General features: G+C 36.9%; 1 protein-coding gene and 1 pseudogene across 2 annotated transcripts in view; both read left to right on the plus strand.

The window, feature by feature from the left end:
• The window catches only part of CSMD3 (CUB and Sushi multiple domains 3), a 1,322,573-nt gene that overhangs the window by 876,360 nt on the left and 431,658 nt on the right, over nucleotides 1–14,555 (plus strand). Inside the window, exons 18-19 of the mRNA XM_043879976.1 lie at nucleotides 3,553–3,740; nucleotides 7,679–7,867. Coding sequence (XP_043735911.1) covers nucleotides 3,553–3,740; nucleotides 7,679–7,867 — 377 coding nt within the window. The remainder of the gene's footprint in view (nucleotides 1–3,552; nucleotides 3,741–7,678; nucleotides 7,868–14,555) is intronic.
• LOC122679640 lies at nucleotides 7,918–10,977 on the plus strand (annotated as a pseudogene). The gene is made up of 2 exons (XR_006336467.1): nucleotides 7,918–7,925; nucleotides 9,471–10,977. The product of XR_006336467.1 is annotated as a fasciculation and elongation protein zeta-2-like (transcript).

A 14,555-nucleotide genomic window follows, 5' to 3' on the forward strand; every position in this document is an offset into this window, starting at 1 on the left:
TTGCTTCCTGACCTGCATACAGGTTTCTCAAGAGGCAGGTCAGGTGGTCTGGTATTCCCATCTCTTTCAGAATTTCCTACAGTTTATTGTGATCCATACAGTCAAAGGCTTTGGCATAGTCAATAAAGCAGAAATAGATGTTTTTCTGGAACTCTCTTGCTTTTTTGATGATCCAGCAGAATGTTGGCAATTTGATCTCTGGTTCCTCTGCCTTTTCTAAAACCAGCTTGAACATCTGGAAGTTCATGATTCATGTATTGGTGAAGCCTGGGTTTAATTTTGAGCACTACTTTACTAGTATGTGAGATGAGTACAATTGTGTGGTAGTTGAGCATTCTTTGGCATTGTCTTTCTTTGGGATTGGAATGAAAACTGACCTTTTCCAGTCCTGTGGCCATTGCTGAGTTTTCCATATTTGCTGACATATTGAGTGCAGCACTTTCACAGCATCATCTTTTAGGATTTGAAATAGCTAAACCGGAATTCCATCACCTCCACTAGCTTTGTTCATAGTGATACTTCTTAGGCCCACTGGACTTCATACCCCAGGATGTCTGGCTCTAGGTGAGCGATCACATCATCATGATTATCTGGGTCGTGAAGATCTTTTTTGTATAGTGCTTCCTAACATAGCCAACAGTTAGATCTTATTCTGAGATTTGCAGGGGAATTTTTGTTTTCATTCTTCTCTCATTTCTCAATATTTGGTAGCTCCTAACTCAATTAATTTTACTGTTAATAATCCTAAATTTTTATTTTTGTTCGCCTTCCTGTCCTTAACTTTTGACCACAAGCTATCAGTATCAATCTTCAATTCAGTTCAGTCGCTCAGTCATGTCTGACTCTCTGGACCCCATGAACCGCAGCATGCCAGGCCTCCATGTCCATCACCAACTCACGGAGTTTACTCAAAGTCATGCCCATCGAGTCGGTGATGCCATCCAGCCATCTCATCCTCTGTCATCCCCTTCTCCTCCTGCCCCCAATCCCTCCCAGCATCAGGGTCTTTTCCAATGAGTCAACTCTTCGCATGAGGTGGCCAAAGTACTGGAGTTTCAGCTTCAGCATCAGTCCTTCCAATGAATACCCAGGACTTATCTCCTTTAGGATGGACTGGTTGGATCTCCTTGCAGTCCAAGGGACTCTCAAGAGTCTTCTCCAACACCAGAGTTCAAAAGCATCAATTTTTCGGCGCTCAGCTTTCTCCACAGTCCAACTCTCACATCCATACATGACCACTGGAAAAACCATAGCAGTGACTAGACAGATCTTTGTTGGCAATGTAATGTCTCTGCTTTTTAACATGCTGTCTAGGTTGGTCATAACTTTCTTTCCAAGGAGTAAACATCTTTTAATTTCATGGCTGCCATCACCATTTGTTGTGATTTTGGAGCTGTCTACCTGACTGCTAATTTTTCAATGAGAACCATTTCAGTGCTGTCAGAAAGGTTTTGGATAACACAAAGAATATTTTAAAAGATACTGAAAATTGAGTAAGATCAGATTAAATTTCATTCTAATATCATCTTGTTGCTCCATAACATTTGTTTATGATAAACTATAAATATAATGTCATAAACAAATACACAGTAGATCAAGGCAATTCATGTGAAATTTATATATAACCATCCTAAAATGCAAATTGAAAGAAATTCAAATTATTGTGTAACTCTTTTTCATTTTCTCTGTTATTATAATGTATTTTTATGGTTTCTTGGGGCAAATCTGTGATGATTTTCTTTGTAGACATTCACTGCTACTGAATAATACTCTCTGATCACAGCAGTTAATGTTGCTATCCTATTATGAATTAAGTCTCTTTATGCTTCGATTCAAAGTAATCCCTGACTTTTCTGTGCACTTTAATTTGGTTATCAGCTGACTTGCTATCAAAGTAAAACTCCAATTTCAGTACTACAGTAGACTGACTACAGAATAGCTAAATAATAGATTTGCAGTGTGTAACTGCCTGATCATTTATTTAAAGGACACAATGTGTTTCTATACATTTACTACTGTAAATCACATTATTGGAAAAACTATTCCTATTAGACAATAATACAATATAGCCCAGGTTGCAAAGTAAAAAGTAAGATAAACTTATGAAATCCATTAGTTTTACTAAACCTATTTTTAATAATATGTACCAGTAGTACAAATCTAAAAATATTTCATTTGTATTTCTCAAGTAGCATTAAATTATATACTTTGTTTTGACTATTGTTAGGTATGATGGAGTGATTATCTGTTAATAATAACTGTTGATGATAAAGTGATTATTCAAAAATTGGTGGACATTTCAACTGACAATTATTTGAAAAACAGTGAATATAACTAGTTGCCAAAATGTGTTGGAAGGTATATTTTAAAGAAGTGAAAATGAATGGTTAATACTGAAGTATCTAAGTATATTGACTTTTTTTTTATAAAATTGATAACAGTTCTAGAGAAAATATTCTTTTTTTTTCCTTTGAAGTACATTCATTCTTTCATTTAACTAATAAATATTTACTGAGGGTCTGCTATATGCAGAACATCAGCAAAAAACAGAAAGTGTCTGACATCATGGAGTTTATAATCTCTTAAAGGAGACAGCTGTCAACAAGCAAGCAACTGTGATTAGTATCACAAACGCACAACAAATTGTGACAATATGGTAAAGAAACTAACCTACACTGTGAGGTCAGAGAAGGGCTTGCTGTGGACATATCTAAGCTGAAAACTGAAATATGTATAGGAAAACCTCAGTCAAGGCAGAAAAGAATGTCCTAGGCTGTAGTAGGATCATCATGGCAAGGGAGTAAGATGCTCAGTTGTTCATGATTCCACATAAAGGTTGTTTTTGTTTTTGCTTTTCCATAACTAAGATTTCTGATCCAGATTCAAAATGTGGTATAATCCTGACATGCAAGAAGGAATGCAAAATTTTATTTTATTAATAATGTGTTATACGTGTTAAAAGAAGCTCTATTTTGGCTACAGATTATAATTATATCTTTTAAAAAATTGAAAGCAATAGCAGCAAGAACAGCCAAAACTCTAAATAAAAACTATACAGAAATTTAATGACCAAAAGAGATTTGTCAAAAAAACAAAACAAACAGAGATATGAAGCAGAGGTCAGTATGAATCAGAGGTCAGATTTGAAATATATATACATATACTATTAAGATGAAATCATGATGATCTGATTGAGGATAAATGTTATATAATCACATAGTTTGCCATAGAAATGAATAAAGCAAAAAAAAATATTTTTGGTCAACGAAAAGACCCTTTATTTACTCAAGACAGTCTGTAACATTTGAATAAATCTTTCTTGTGAACAATAAGTATATATACATACTATTTACGTGAAAATTGTCCACAGGAATAAGAGCTTATAATTTTGGTATTCTTAAATTATGGAGCCGTAAATGATGTATAAGATATTAATGAAGCTAAAGAAAATTATATATAAAATTAGTAAAAATTATAAATAGCATTTTAAATAGCAGCCTAAAGTGTTTTTTTCCTAATAAATATATTTTCACATGTCTCTCTTAATCTTAGATTTCAGACTGAATTGAATTATGATGTTCTGGAAGTTCATGATGGGCCAAATCTTCTATCACCCTTGCTTGGATCTTACAATGGCACACAGGTGCCCCAGTTTCTATTTAGCAGCAGTAATTTTATATACCTTCTATTTACAACAGACAATAGTCGTTCTAATAATGGTTTCAAGATTCATTATGAAAGTGAGTAATGCCAACATTTATTTTTTAATTTTTTTATTATGTTTTCTATGCTTTTGGTATTATCTTGTATCATTAAGAGAACCTATGAGAATGCTAATGGGTTATAAGGTGTGTGTTTCAGTGAATTCTGTAATACGTTTTTTCCAGCAATATCTATGTAATACCATTATGAAGGGAAATACTAAGGAAATGTCAAAAGTGTTAACTAAAAAATCTTAAAAGTGAGTTCATATAATAATTATTTGTGCATTTCTGAAAAACCAATAGGTGGAAATGTCAGTCTAGTAAATGTCAGTCTAAGATGTAAATGAACATTGACAAATTCTAGCATTTACCTCATAAACTCAATCATACTTCTATATTTTCCTCACACTCATTGTATACATTTCCATTGAAAATATTTATATTTTGTTATTTTGTATGAAGTATTGAAAATTATATTAATATTATAAAATAAAATATATACTCATGTATATGCAACTGTGGCTAGCATAACTAGCCAAAGGCTATATATTAAAACAAGCTCTAATTTACAGTGCTGGAATCAGTTTACAATAATTTCACTTAGAATACTACAGTTTTGCTTAAAAATCTAAAATACGTCTGATTTTTTAAATTGATTCTGATATATACAAATCTGTTTTATTTATAAACTTCTAACATATTTAAATGTGTGAATGTATTGCATATGATGCACAGTTGCACACATACATATAAACTCATGTATTCACACATTTTAATCTGGAAATATGTTGCCATATATCTTTCCATGAAAAATAATTTTTGTGATTGTATCTAACAATACATTTAAGATTACTGCAAGATATCTTTATATCAGTTTCAGATAGATATTGTATCTCTTATTTTTGTATTCAAGTCTCCTCTGCCTCCTCACCCCTCAGAAAAAAATTCCAGCATTTAAATTTGTAACTGTATATTCCATGTTAGGTGTTTCTCTTCAGTAAATCTGGTTGGACCCGTGAGGTTTTCTTTTAATTATGAATATATATTTACTGTTTTTTTTTTCTTTTCAACCTTATCTACAATATCATTTAATTATATTAACTTCCCTTTACTTAGAGCTTTGTGGCATGGAAATATAGTTTATAAACTATTATAAAATGCAATAAGAGGATTAACACACACTTGGGAATTAAAATTAATTTAAGGAACTTTAATTTTGATCTTTAACATTTATTAGTTAAGCCTGAGTCAGAGTAGAGTCATTTTTAAAGGTCTATTCAAAATTAATTTTCACTAGCAATTAATTTGTATCAGTGTGCTAACATGAGCAGACACCATATTTTCATTTTTGTCCAGCATTCTATTCTATGCCAAATACATCCTAAGTCCATTTCAATCAAGGTAGGTGGTCATAATCATGTTCTCATATACACAATTATTTTAAGGATTAAGTTAAATCATCATGCAAAGTGTTACTAAAAGAGTGAGGATTTTCAATAAACTGACCAACAGATTTAGTTCAGATTCTTGCTAAAACTGAATTAAATGGACCAAGGACAGAGCCCAGGGATGAAAGTGAAAGTCTTGTCCGACTCTCTGCAACCCCATGGCCTATACTATCCATGGGGATTCTCCAGGCAAGAGTGTTGGAGTGAGTTGCCATGCCTTCCTCCAGGGGATCTTCCCAACCCAGGGATCGAACCCAGGTCTCCCACATTGCAAGCAGATTCTTTACCAGCTGATCCACAAGGGAAATCCGAGAAGACTAGTGGTTAGCCTATCCCTTTTCCAGTGGATCTTCCTGACCCAGGAGTCGAACTGGGGTCTCCTCCATTGCAGGCAAATTCTTTACCAACTGTGTTATCAGGGAAGTCCAGCCAAGGGGTGAGCCTGACTCTGAGTTTGGCTAAGGCAGAGTCTTTATCACAGTCAGCAAGTTTGTCACCTAAAGGCCTTTGGTGAAATAGTCCAAATTATTACTGAGGGCTAGTGCTTAAATGGCGGAGTAGAGGCTAGATAATTCTGAGGCTGATGAGAGGCTCAACAGATACTGATTGTGGTCAAATCTGCCCAGGAGACAGTGACTCTGAATTTAAATTTGTTTACAAAAGTTCATTTTCTTTCATTTTTATTCTAATTAGCTTTGTGGTTTATTTAGTAAACCAAAGGCTAACTTAGGTACTTCCCTGGTGACTCACTGGAAAGAATTCACCTGCAATGCCAGAGACCTGGGTTCGATCCCTAGGTCGGGAACATCCCCTGGCGAAGGGAATGGCTACCCACTCCAATATCCTTGCCTGGAGAATCCCATGGACAGAGGAACCTGGTGGACTACAGTCCATGGGGTTGCAAAGAGTCAGACAGGACTGAGAGACTAACACTTTCACTTGTTTAGTATTGTGAGGTAATCTCTAACATCATAAACCCTTTCTTACCAAGAAAACAAATAAAACACTATTTCTGTTGACACTTTCTTAATACCTTCAAGCTGAAGGTATCCAAATTATCTTTTTTAAATGAACCAGTCACAAGCCTCAAAATCAGTAGAGAAAAATTTTATTATACTACTTAAAACTTTAAAAATATATTTGGTATTCTGTGAATTTCTATTTTTATTTTAATGGAACACATTAAAGGAGAAAACTTGGTTTCTCCAGTGAACCAAATTTTTCTGGGAAGGATTTCTTGAAATGCCATCCCTGGTTGTACTCCAGAATTTGATTTTATTCCCTTTCTTGGGCACTTTTACCCATTCTGTCTTCCTCTCAAAACAGGAAGATTACAAAAACTTCACCAATAGGATAAAAGTTATTTATAGTTTTGTAAACATTAAAATAATAAAAACAACACAGAATAGACTTTCTGTTTTTTTTTGTTTTGTTTTGTTTTACAGCAGTCCCCAATCCCAAGAAGCTGTATTATGTTGTATTTCTTGAAATGTAGATATAATAATGTTTCTTAGATTATGTAAATATCACATAAAGCAAGGCAATGATGAATGGCTACAGAACAAATCCATCGACACAGATACCAATCTTTAAGATATACTTAGAGTCTCCTAAAGCAATTAAATGGAGTTTTAATGATAAGAAATAATGTCATAGGATTATTTTAATGACTAAATGAGGCAAATTTTGCAAACATTTTAGAGTTGTAAAAACATGGGATATAACAAGCTGAAAACATTAATTATTGCATGTGCATCTGCTGTGCTGTGCTTAGTCATTTAGTCGTGTCTGACTCTTTGCAATCCCATGGACTGTAGCCCATCAGGCTCCTCTGTCCATGGGGATTCTCCAAACAAGAATATTGGAGTGGGTTGCCATGCCTTCCTCCAGGGGATCTTCCCAACCTGGGGATTGAACCCAGGTCTCCCTCACTGCAGGCGGATTCTTTACCATCTGAGCCTCCAGGGAAGCCCAAGAATATTTAAGTGAGCAGCCTATCCGTTCTCAAGGAGATCTTCCTGACCCAGGAATCGAACCAGGATCTCCTGCATTGCAGGTGGATTCTTTACCAGCTGAGCTACCAGGGAAACCCATAAATATGTGTGTGTGTGTATATATATATATACACATACATATGTATGTATATATACACACATTTATACATACATATATATGTATATACATAATTTATAATACAAAGTTTGATAGATAATTATACATTTTCTTTAAGTTATTATGTAACTTGTAGCCTGATTTTGGCATCACCAACTCAATGAATATGAGTTCGAGTAAGCTCCAGGAGTTGATAATGGACAGGTAAGCCTGGCCTGCTGAATTTCATGGGGTCGCAAAGAGTCGGACACTACTGAGTGACTGAACTGATTGGCAGATTAATTTATCTGTAAAAGTTATCACCAACAGTTGTTTGTTTTGAAGGAATGAGTTTTTTTTAAAAGAATAAGAATCTATTTCAGTGATTTAATTCTCATCAAGCTTACTCTTTTTCATATTGCCTTTGTTTTCCAGGTGTTACAGTGAACACCTATTCTTGCTTGGATCCTGGCATACCTGTACATGGTCGTCGCTATGGTCATGATTTCTCCATTGGATCTACTGTTTCGTTTAGTTGTGATCCTGGATACAGGCTGAGCCATGAAGAGCCCCTTCTGTGTGAGAAAAACCACTGGTGGAGTCATTCACTTCCAACTTGTGATGGTAGGTCAATATGGAAAATAAACCAATTTATAAACCAAAAATAAATCAACATGATCTTGTAAAATGTGAGGTTTAGAATAAATATATCTTGAATTCTGCAAATTTTATGTTACAAACCATTAATAAAGACACAAAAGAATGAATACTGATAATAAGCCAAACTTATCCAATCCCTAAGGATGTTATATGTATTTTTAAAATGTGTTGAGGTAACCATTTTAGATGCCTATTATGTCCTGTACATCTTGAAAAAATAGCATTGAAAAATGTCAAATTGATGTCAGGTGAATGCAATGAAGAGTTAGAGCATTTACCTCCTGCCTGGAAGGCAACGTGTAACAGTCCAAATTCTGCCTACCTACGCAGCTTTATAGCAATGTACCAGACTTCCTTGTGATGGCCAGTTCCTGGCCATAGTAAATAATACACCAGTGTCCTTATCTCTTATTTATTTCTATGGAAAATAAGTCAGCAATCCTTCATTTTTTAGAAAACATGTATGAAAATACAGTGAAAGAAGCTGCTTTCCTAAGATTGGGAAGTACTTGTACACATGGTTTATAAAAAACACACACATAAAATCTATCCATTAGTCCTGGGTTTTAATTTTCATTTTTAACACTATTCTTAACATATTCTTTTCCTTTTGCGAAGTGGAAGATCATATTTCCCATTTTATAAGTATTTTCAAATACGGGCAGTGCCATTATTTTTGTTTCACTTTGTTTTTATAAGGAGGTTTAAAAGAATCCTCAGCGTATCCGCCCCATTTTTGGCGCGATACAATTTGTAATAGCATTCTTGTGGTTTAAGTGACAAAAACCCAATTCTAACTGATTTTAAAAAATGAAAGCAGAATTTGTTTTTTGAAGTTTCAAACTTAGAAAAGGGTTTCCCTGATGGCTCAGATTGTGAAGACCCTGCCTGCAATGCAGGAAACTCAGGTTCAATCCCTGGGTGGAGAAGAATCTCTGAAGAAGGGAATGGCAACCCACTCCAGTGTTCTTGCCTGGAGAATTCCATGGACAGAGGAGCCTTGTGGGCTATAGTCCATGGGGTCACAAAGAGTGGGACACAACTGAGTGATTAACACAGGCCAAACTTAGAAAAGGCACATATGGCATACTTCTTGTTGCTAATGATAATCATGAATTCAAACATTTTCAAGGATATTTCCATTTCCACCTTGGCTTTTCTCTCTCCGTATCATCATTCTCTTTAGTTGAAACTTTAGGCTTTTTTAATATGTGGGACTAAAGGTGGAGAATACACTTTCAGGAAGATGGAATCATATAACCTCACATTTCCGAAATCAGAGAAGAATGAGAGTTCTACCTTTCTGTTCTTATTAGAAAAAATATGAGGAAAGGTCTCTGATTAGTCCATACCTCTATCAGAAACTAGTAATGGAGAAGTGCCCTTTATGATTGGCTTTCTCCAGGTCATGTGTCCATCCATCCCTATGGAGACAAATGATATAGTAAATTCACCAAGATAGAAAGGTTTGGTGGTGATATTATCAGAAGAAGCAGGAGAAAAAAAATAATGTCCAAGTATACCAGCATGCTTAAGTGTTATTAATAATAAAACTGAGGGTGTCTAGTTTGCCTAGGAGCAACATAGACCCTTATCATCTCTCATCAAGGCAACTAGAATCAACCTTAAATTCAATATCCAGGCGGGGCGCGCGACGGCACCGGGCGGACGGGGACTGGCAGGATTTTTATGAGTTCCAGGAGCCGGCCCGAAGCCTCCAGGACCAAGAGAACTGTAACGCGAGCCCCGAGGCTGCAGCAGCGCCGGACCGGGGTGGCGACGGCTTCCCAGCGCTGGCCTGCCACTTGGAGGAGAAGCTGAGCCTGTCTTTCCGCCCCTCGGGTCCGGGTGCCGAGCCCCCGAGGGCGGCTGTGCGGCCCATCACCGAGTGCAGCCACCTGCAAGGGGACGAGATTTGGAATGCCCTGACAGATAATTACGAAAATGTAATGCCTGTAGACTGGAAGTCATCCCATACTGGGACCTTGCATTTGCTTACTCTGAATCTCTCAGAAAAAGGGATGAGTGACAGCTTGCTCTTTGATACCTCAGATGATGAGCTGAGAGAACAGTTGGATATGCATTCAATCATCGTCTCCTGCGTCAACAAGGAGCCTCTCTTCACTGCAGACCAGGTGATTGAAGAAATTGAAGAAATGATGCAGGAATCACCAGACCCAGAAGATGATGAAACGCCTACCCAGTCAGATCGGCTTGCAATGCCTTCTCAGGAAATTCAAACTCTTAAGAGGTCTAGCACAAGCAGTTATGAAAAGAGGGTGAAAAGGCTGTCGGTATCTGAATTAAATGAGCTGCTGGAAGAAATCGAGACTGCCATCAAGGAGTACTCCGAAGAGCTGGTGCAGCAGCTGGCCCTGCCAGACGAACTGGAGTTTGAGAAAGAAGTGAAGAACAGCTTTATTTCTGTTCTCATCGAAGTGCAAAACAAACAGAAAGCACACAAAGAAACAGCCAAAAAGAAAAAGAAACTCAAGAACGACAGCTCTCAGAACGGGAAGAACGAGAGAAGCCACATGCCCGGCACATACTTGACAACAGTCATTCCTTATGAGAAAAAAAAAAAGGACCACCGTCTGTTGAAGATCTTCAGATATTAACAAAAATTCTTCGTGCCATGAAAGAGGATAGTGAAAAAGTTCCAAGCTTGTTAACAGACTATATACTGAAAGTTATGTGTCCTACATAGGGCAGCATCACTTCAGGAACAGCTTTATCCTTCATGGGCAACAAGCTACAATTCCTATAGCATTATTCTGAAAGCTGGCTACTATTACCTTCCTGCTATTGGAAACTCAGGACCCTTGAACTTGGGTTTGTGATTCAGTATTACTAGATCATGCCTTCTCTAATTCTTTGTGTCTTGAACTGAGAGAACCATGGCACTATTTTGAATTCTAGAGGTTTTTTTGTTGTTGTTGTTAAATACTAACAATTATGAACTCTTCTGCAACTCTGTAGAGTAAGGGGGAGTGATGTTCACTGTGCACATGCAGCTATATTTTTCATTAACGGACAGTACGTCTGAGTTTTTACGGCTTTCTAGATCTAAACTGCACTCACTCAAGAACTAGATTAAAGCATTGAGAGATTTATACTATAGCTGTTCTTTGGTGATGGCAAGTACCAACACTGATTTTTTTTTTTTTTAAATAAGAGAAATGTCAGTATAAACATTACCTACCAGTATTGTCCAGAGAGACTGAAACTTGGGGTTTTGGAAGAAGGGAAACCAGAATATACATTATCTTGGCTTAATACTTTGTCAAAATCAAAACACCTGGAGATGGTCAATTTTAGGGCTTGCTGTGTGTCTCACCATTGTTCAAGTTTTAACCATTAAGATGACATTCACTTTCAGAATCTTTTATTGTTTAACTTTAGAGGTTTCCATGTTTCATTTCCCATGTCTGTGAAGAAGTGTCCTTAAAAGGAATTGGTATCTTTTAAGGTGCTTAAACTGTATGCTGCAGCAGTGCCCGTTCCCTGTTATTATTGTATTTTATTCATGCCTGTGTTTTCCTGAAGCACTAATTCTAGGAACAACTACTCATGGATCCATCCCTAGTCATGAAACACCTTTGCCAGTTCCAATCAAGTCAATTCCATTTAATAAATGTTGGAAAAAAAGTAAAAAAAAAAAATTCAATATCCAACTACTTCAATCTAACCTTCATTCTATTTCATGTTATATCCAATGTCAAAAATATTTAATGACTTTTTGTTTCCTAGGGATAAAAGCTCAAATTATTAATCAATAAATTCATGATTCTTAATAACGTGGACTCCATCCTTTCCAGTTTTGTCTCCTTCCAGTATTCTTACCTCTTTTTTTTTTTTGAAAGATCATTTATGTCACATTGAAACCTCCATCTTTATCTGTCCTCCACTTTTGTACCCCATCTCATTCTGAGTATAACTGTGAAAAGTGAAAGTGAAGTCGCTCAGTCATGTCTGACTCTTTGTGACCCTATGGACTGTAGCCTACCAGGTTCCTCCATCCATGGGATTTTACAGGCAAGAATACTCGAATCCGTTGTCAGTTCCTTCTCCAGGAGATCTTCCAACCCAGGGATTGAACCCGGGTCTCTCACATTATAGGCAAGACACTTTACTGTCTGAGCCACCAAGTAAGTCTAGCTGGACAGGAAGTATAGCTGGACAAGGCATAATTTATATTCACTTTTTTGAATGTTTGAGCTTTGTGTGAAGCTGCTACTTAATTTTTCATTCATTCTAACTGAACTCAACTACATATAATCTTATACACTGATTTGATTATTCTTTTCCTTCAGTTTAAACTTTTTCCCAGAGGCAACTAACTAATCTAAAATTCCTTAAAGGGAGGAATAGTGAATAAACAGAATTTATTCTCCTGATCCAAGAGTGTAACCTCCATTGACATAGATTGCCTGGTTACTCAAGGTACAGCTTGCCTCACTTTGGCACACATTAGTTCTCATCGTTTCTTCACGGGCCATAGCTAATTCACACTGCTGCTTCTCAGTTGCTTCACTTGTGTCCGACTCTTTGCGACCCTATGAACTGTAGCCCGTCAGGCTCCTCTGTCCGTGGGATTCTCCATCCAAGAATGCCGGAGTTGGTTGCCATGCCCTCCTCCAAGGGATCTTCCTGACCTAGGTATCAAACTTGCATCTCCTGCATTGGCAGGCAGGGTTTTTTACCACTAGCACTACCTGGTCAGCCCATGGTTAATTGATTCGCAAAGCTCACTAGTCAGTGAGGGTTTGTGGTAATGACAGCTAACATTTAATGAGGGTTTACCATGTGCTGGTACTGCTACAGGTGTTTTATGTTTATTAACTAATTTTATCAAAATAACTCCATGAGGTAATTGCTGTTATGATCACCACTTAACATATAAGAAAACTAAGGCAAACAGAGTTTAAATATCTTGCCCTGTGTCATCCCACTAGTTATTGGTCGAGTCAAGTTTGAAATTCAGGCAGCCTTGATCCAGATCCTATGCACAAGTCTACTGTCATGCTGCCTCCTGCCCACATCCTTTACAATATGGTACAAAAATTCTTTAAAGTACAATTAAAATTTTGTTATTCTTTCCTCAGTGATGCCCCATGTTTAGAATTTTGTAAAAAGATGTACATAGAGCTGTTGAAATAATTTATGGATACTCTGAACTCCCTGGAATATATGGCTGAAAAAGAGGACTTTTTTGCTATCAATTATGTTATATGGCAGACTACTTTTAATTCAGTCCTATTTTTGTATATTTAGGTTTCTGAGCAAAAAGTTGATCTTTCTGACTTCATCTTGTTTTATTATTGAAACCTTGAATCTTAAGTGATAAACAGTTCAGTTAGATTCTGCATTATTTAGTAAATTTATTACCTTATTTTTCACCATGTATTTCTTGAGGGGTTTATTTCTTTCCCTTTGACCTCTTAGGTCTACTCTTCAGAAAGCAACCAGAGTAATTATTTTAGGAGTTAAGGCAGATCAGGGCACTCTGCTGCCCAGAGCCTTCTAGCACTTAGCATCCCAAGAAGAATAAAATCTCAAAACTTTTGCATGACCTAATTGCTCCCATGTAATCTGGGCCCTGAGCACCTCCCGTGCCTCATCTCTCACAACTTTCTCCCTCATTCATACCACTGCACTCCAGCTACACAGGTCTCCTGGCTTTTCTTCATATGTTAAGAGGCTTTCCCTCTCCCCATCCCTCCAACTCCCTCTCATTTCTTCTTCCTGAAATAGGTTTCATATAGTCACATGTCCTTCTTCCTAAATACATTCAATCTCTACTTAAAAAATCACATCACTGACAATCCCCATAAAGGAATAATCCCTGTCATGTCATTTTTATTTTTCTTCATGGTATTTACCACTCTCTAACAACATTGTTATGTATATGTGGTCTGCTTTTTTTTAACAAAAATGTAAATTCTATGTGGCAAGAACTTTGTTATATTCCTTGGTGTGTCCTCAGTGCCAAGAAGAGTTCAGTTCCTGTCACACAGTTTGTTGTTGTTCAGTCACGTAGTCGTGTCTGACTCTCCAACCCAATGGACTACAGCATAGCAGGCTGCCCTGTCCTTCACCATCTCCTAGACTTGCTCAGATTCGTCCATTGAGTCAGTGATGCCATCTAACCATCTCATCCTCTGTTGTCCCCTCTTCCTCCTGCCTTCAGTCTTTCCCAGAATTAGGGTCTTTTCTAATGAGTCAGCTCTTTGCATCAGGTGGCCAAAGTATTGGAGTTTCAGCTTCAACATCAGTCCTTCCAATGAATATTCAGGGTTGATTTCCTTTAGGATTGACTGATTTGATCTGCTTGCAGTCTAAGGGACTCTCAAGAGTCTTCTCCAACATCACAATTCAAAAGCATCAATTCTTTGGTGCTCAGCCTTCTTTATGGTCCAATTCTCACATCCATACTTGACTACTGCAAAAATCAGCTTTGACTCTATGGACATTTGTTGGCAAAGTAATGTCTCTGCATTTTAATATGCTGTCTAAGTTTGTCATAGCTTTTCTTCCAAGGAGCAAGCATCTTTTAATTTCATGGCTGCAGTCACCATCTGCAGTGATTTTGGAGCCTACCCCCCAAAATTAAGTCTGTCTGTTTCCATTGTTTTCCTATCTGTTTGCCATT

Source organism: Cervus elaphus, chromosome 21 (genome assembly GCF_910594005.1).
Source record: "Cervus elaphus chromosome 21, mCerEla1.1, whole genome shotgun sequence".
NCBI lineage: Eukaryota > Metazoa > Chordata > Mammalia > Artiodactyla > Cervidae > Cervus > Cervus elaphus.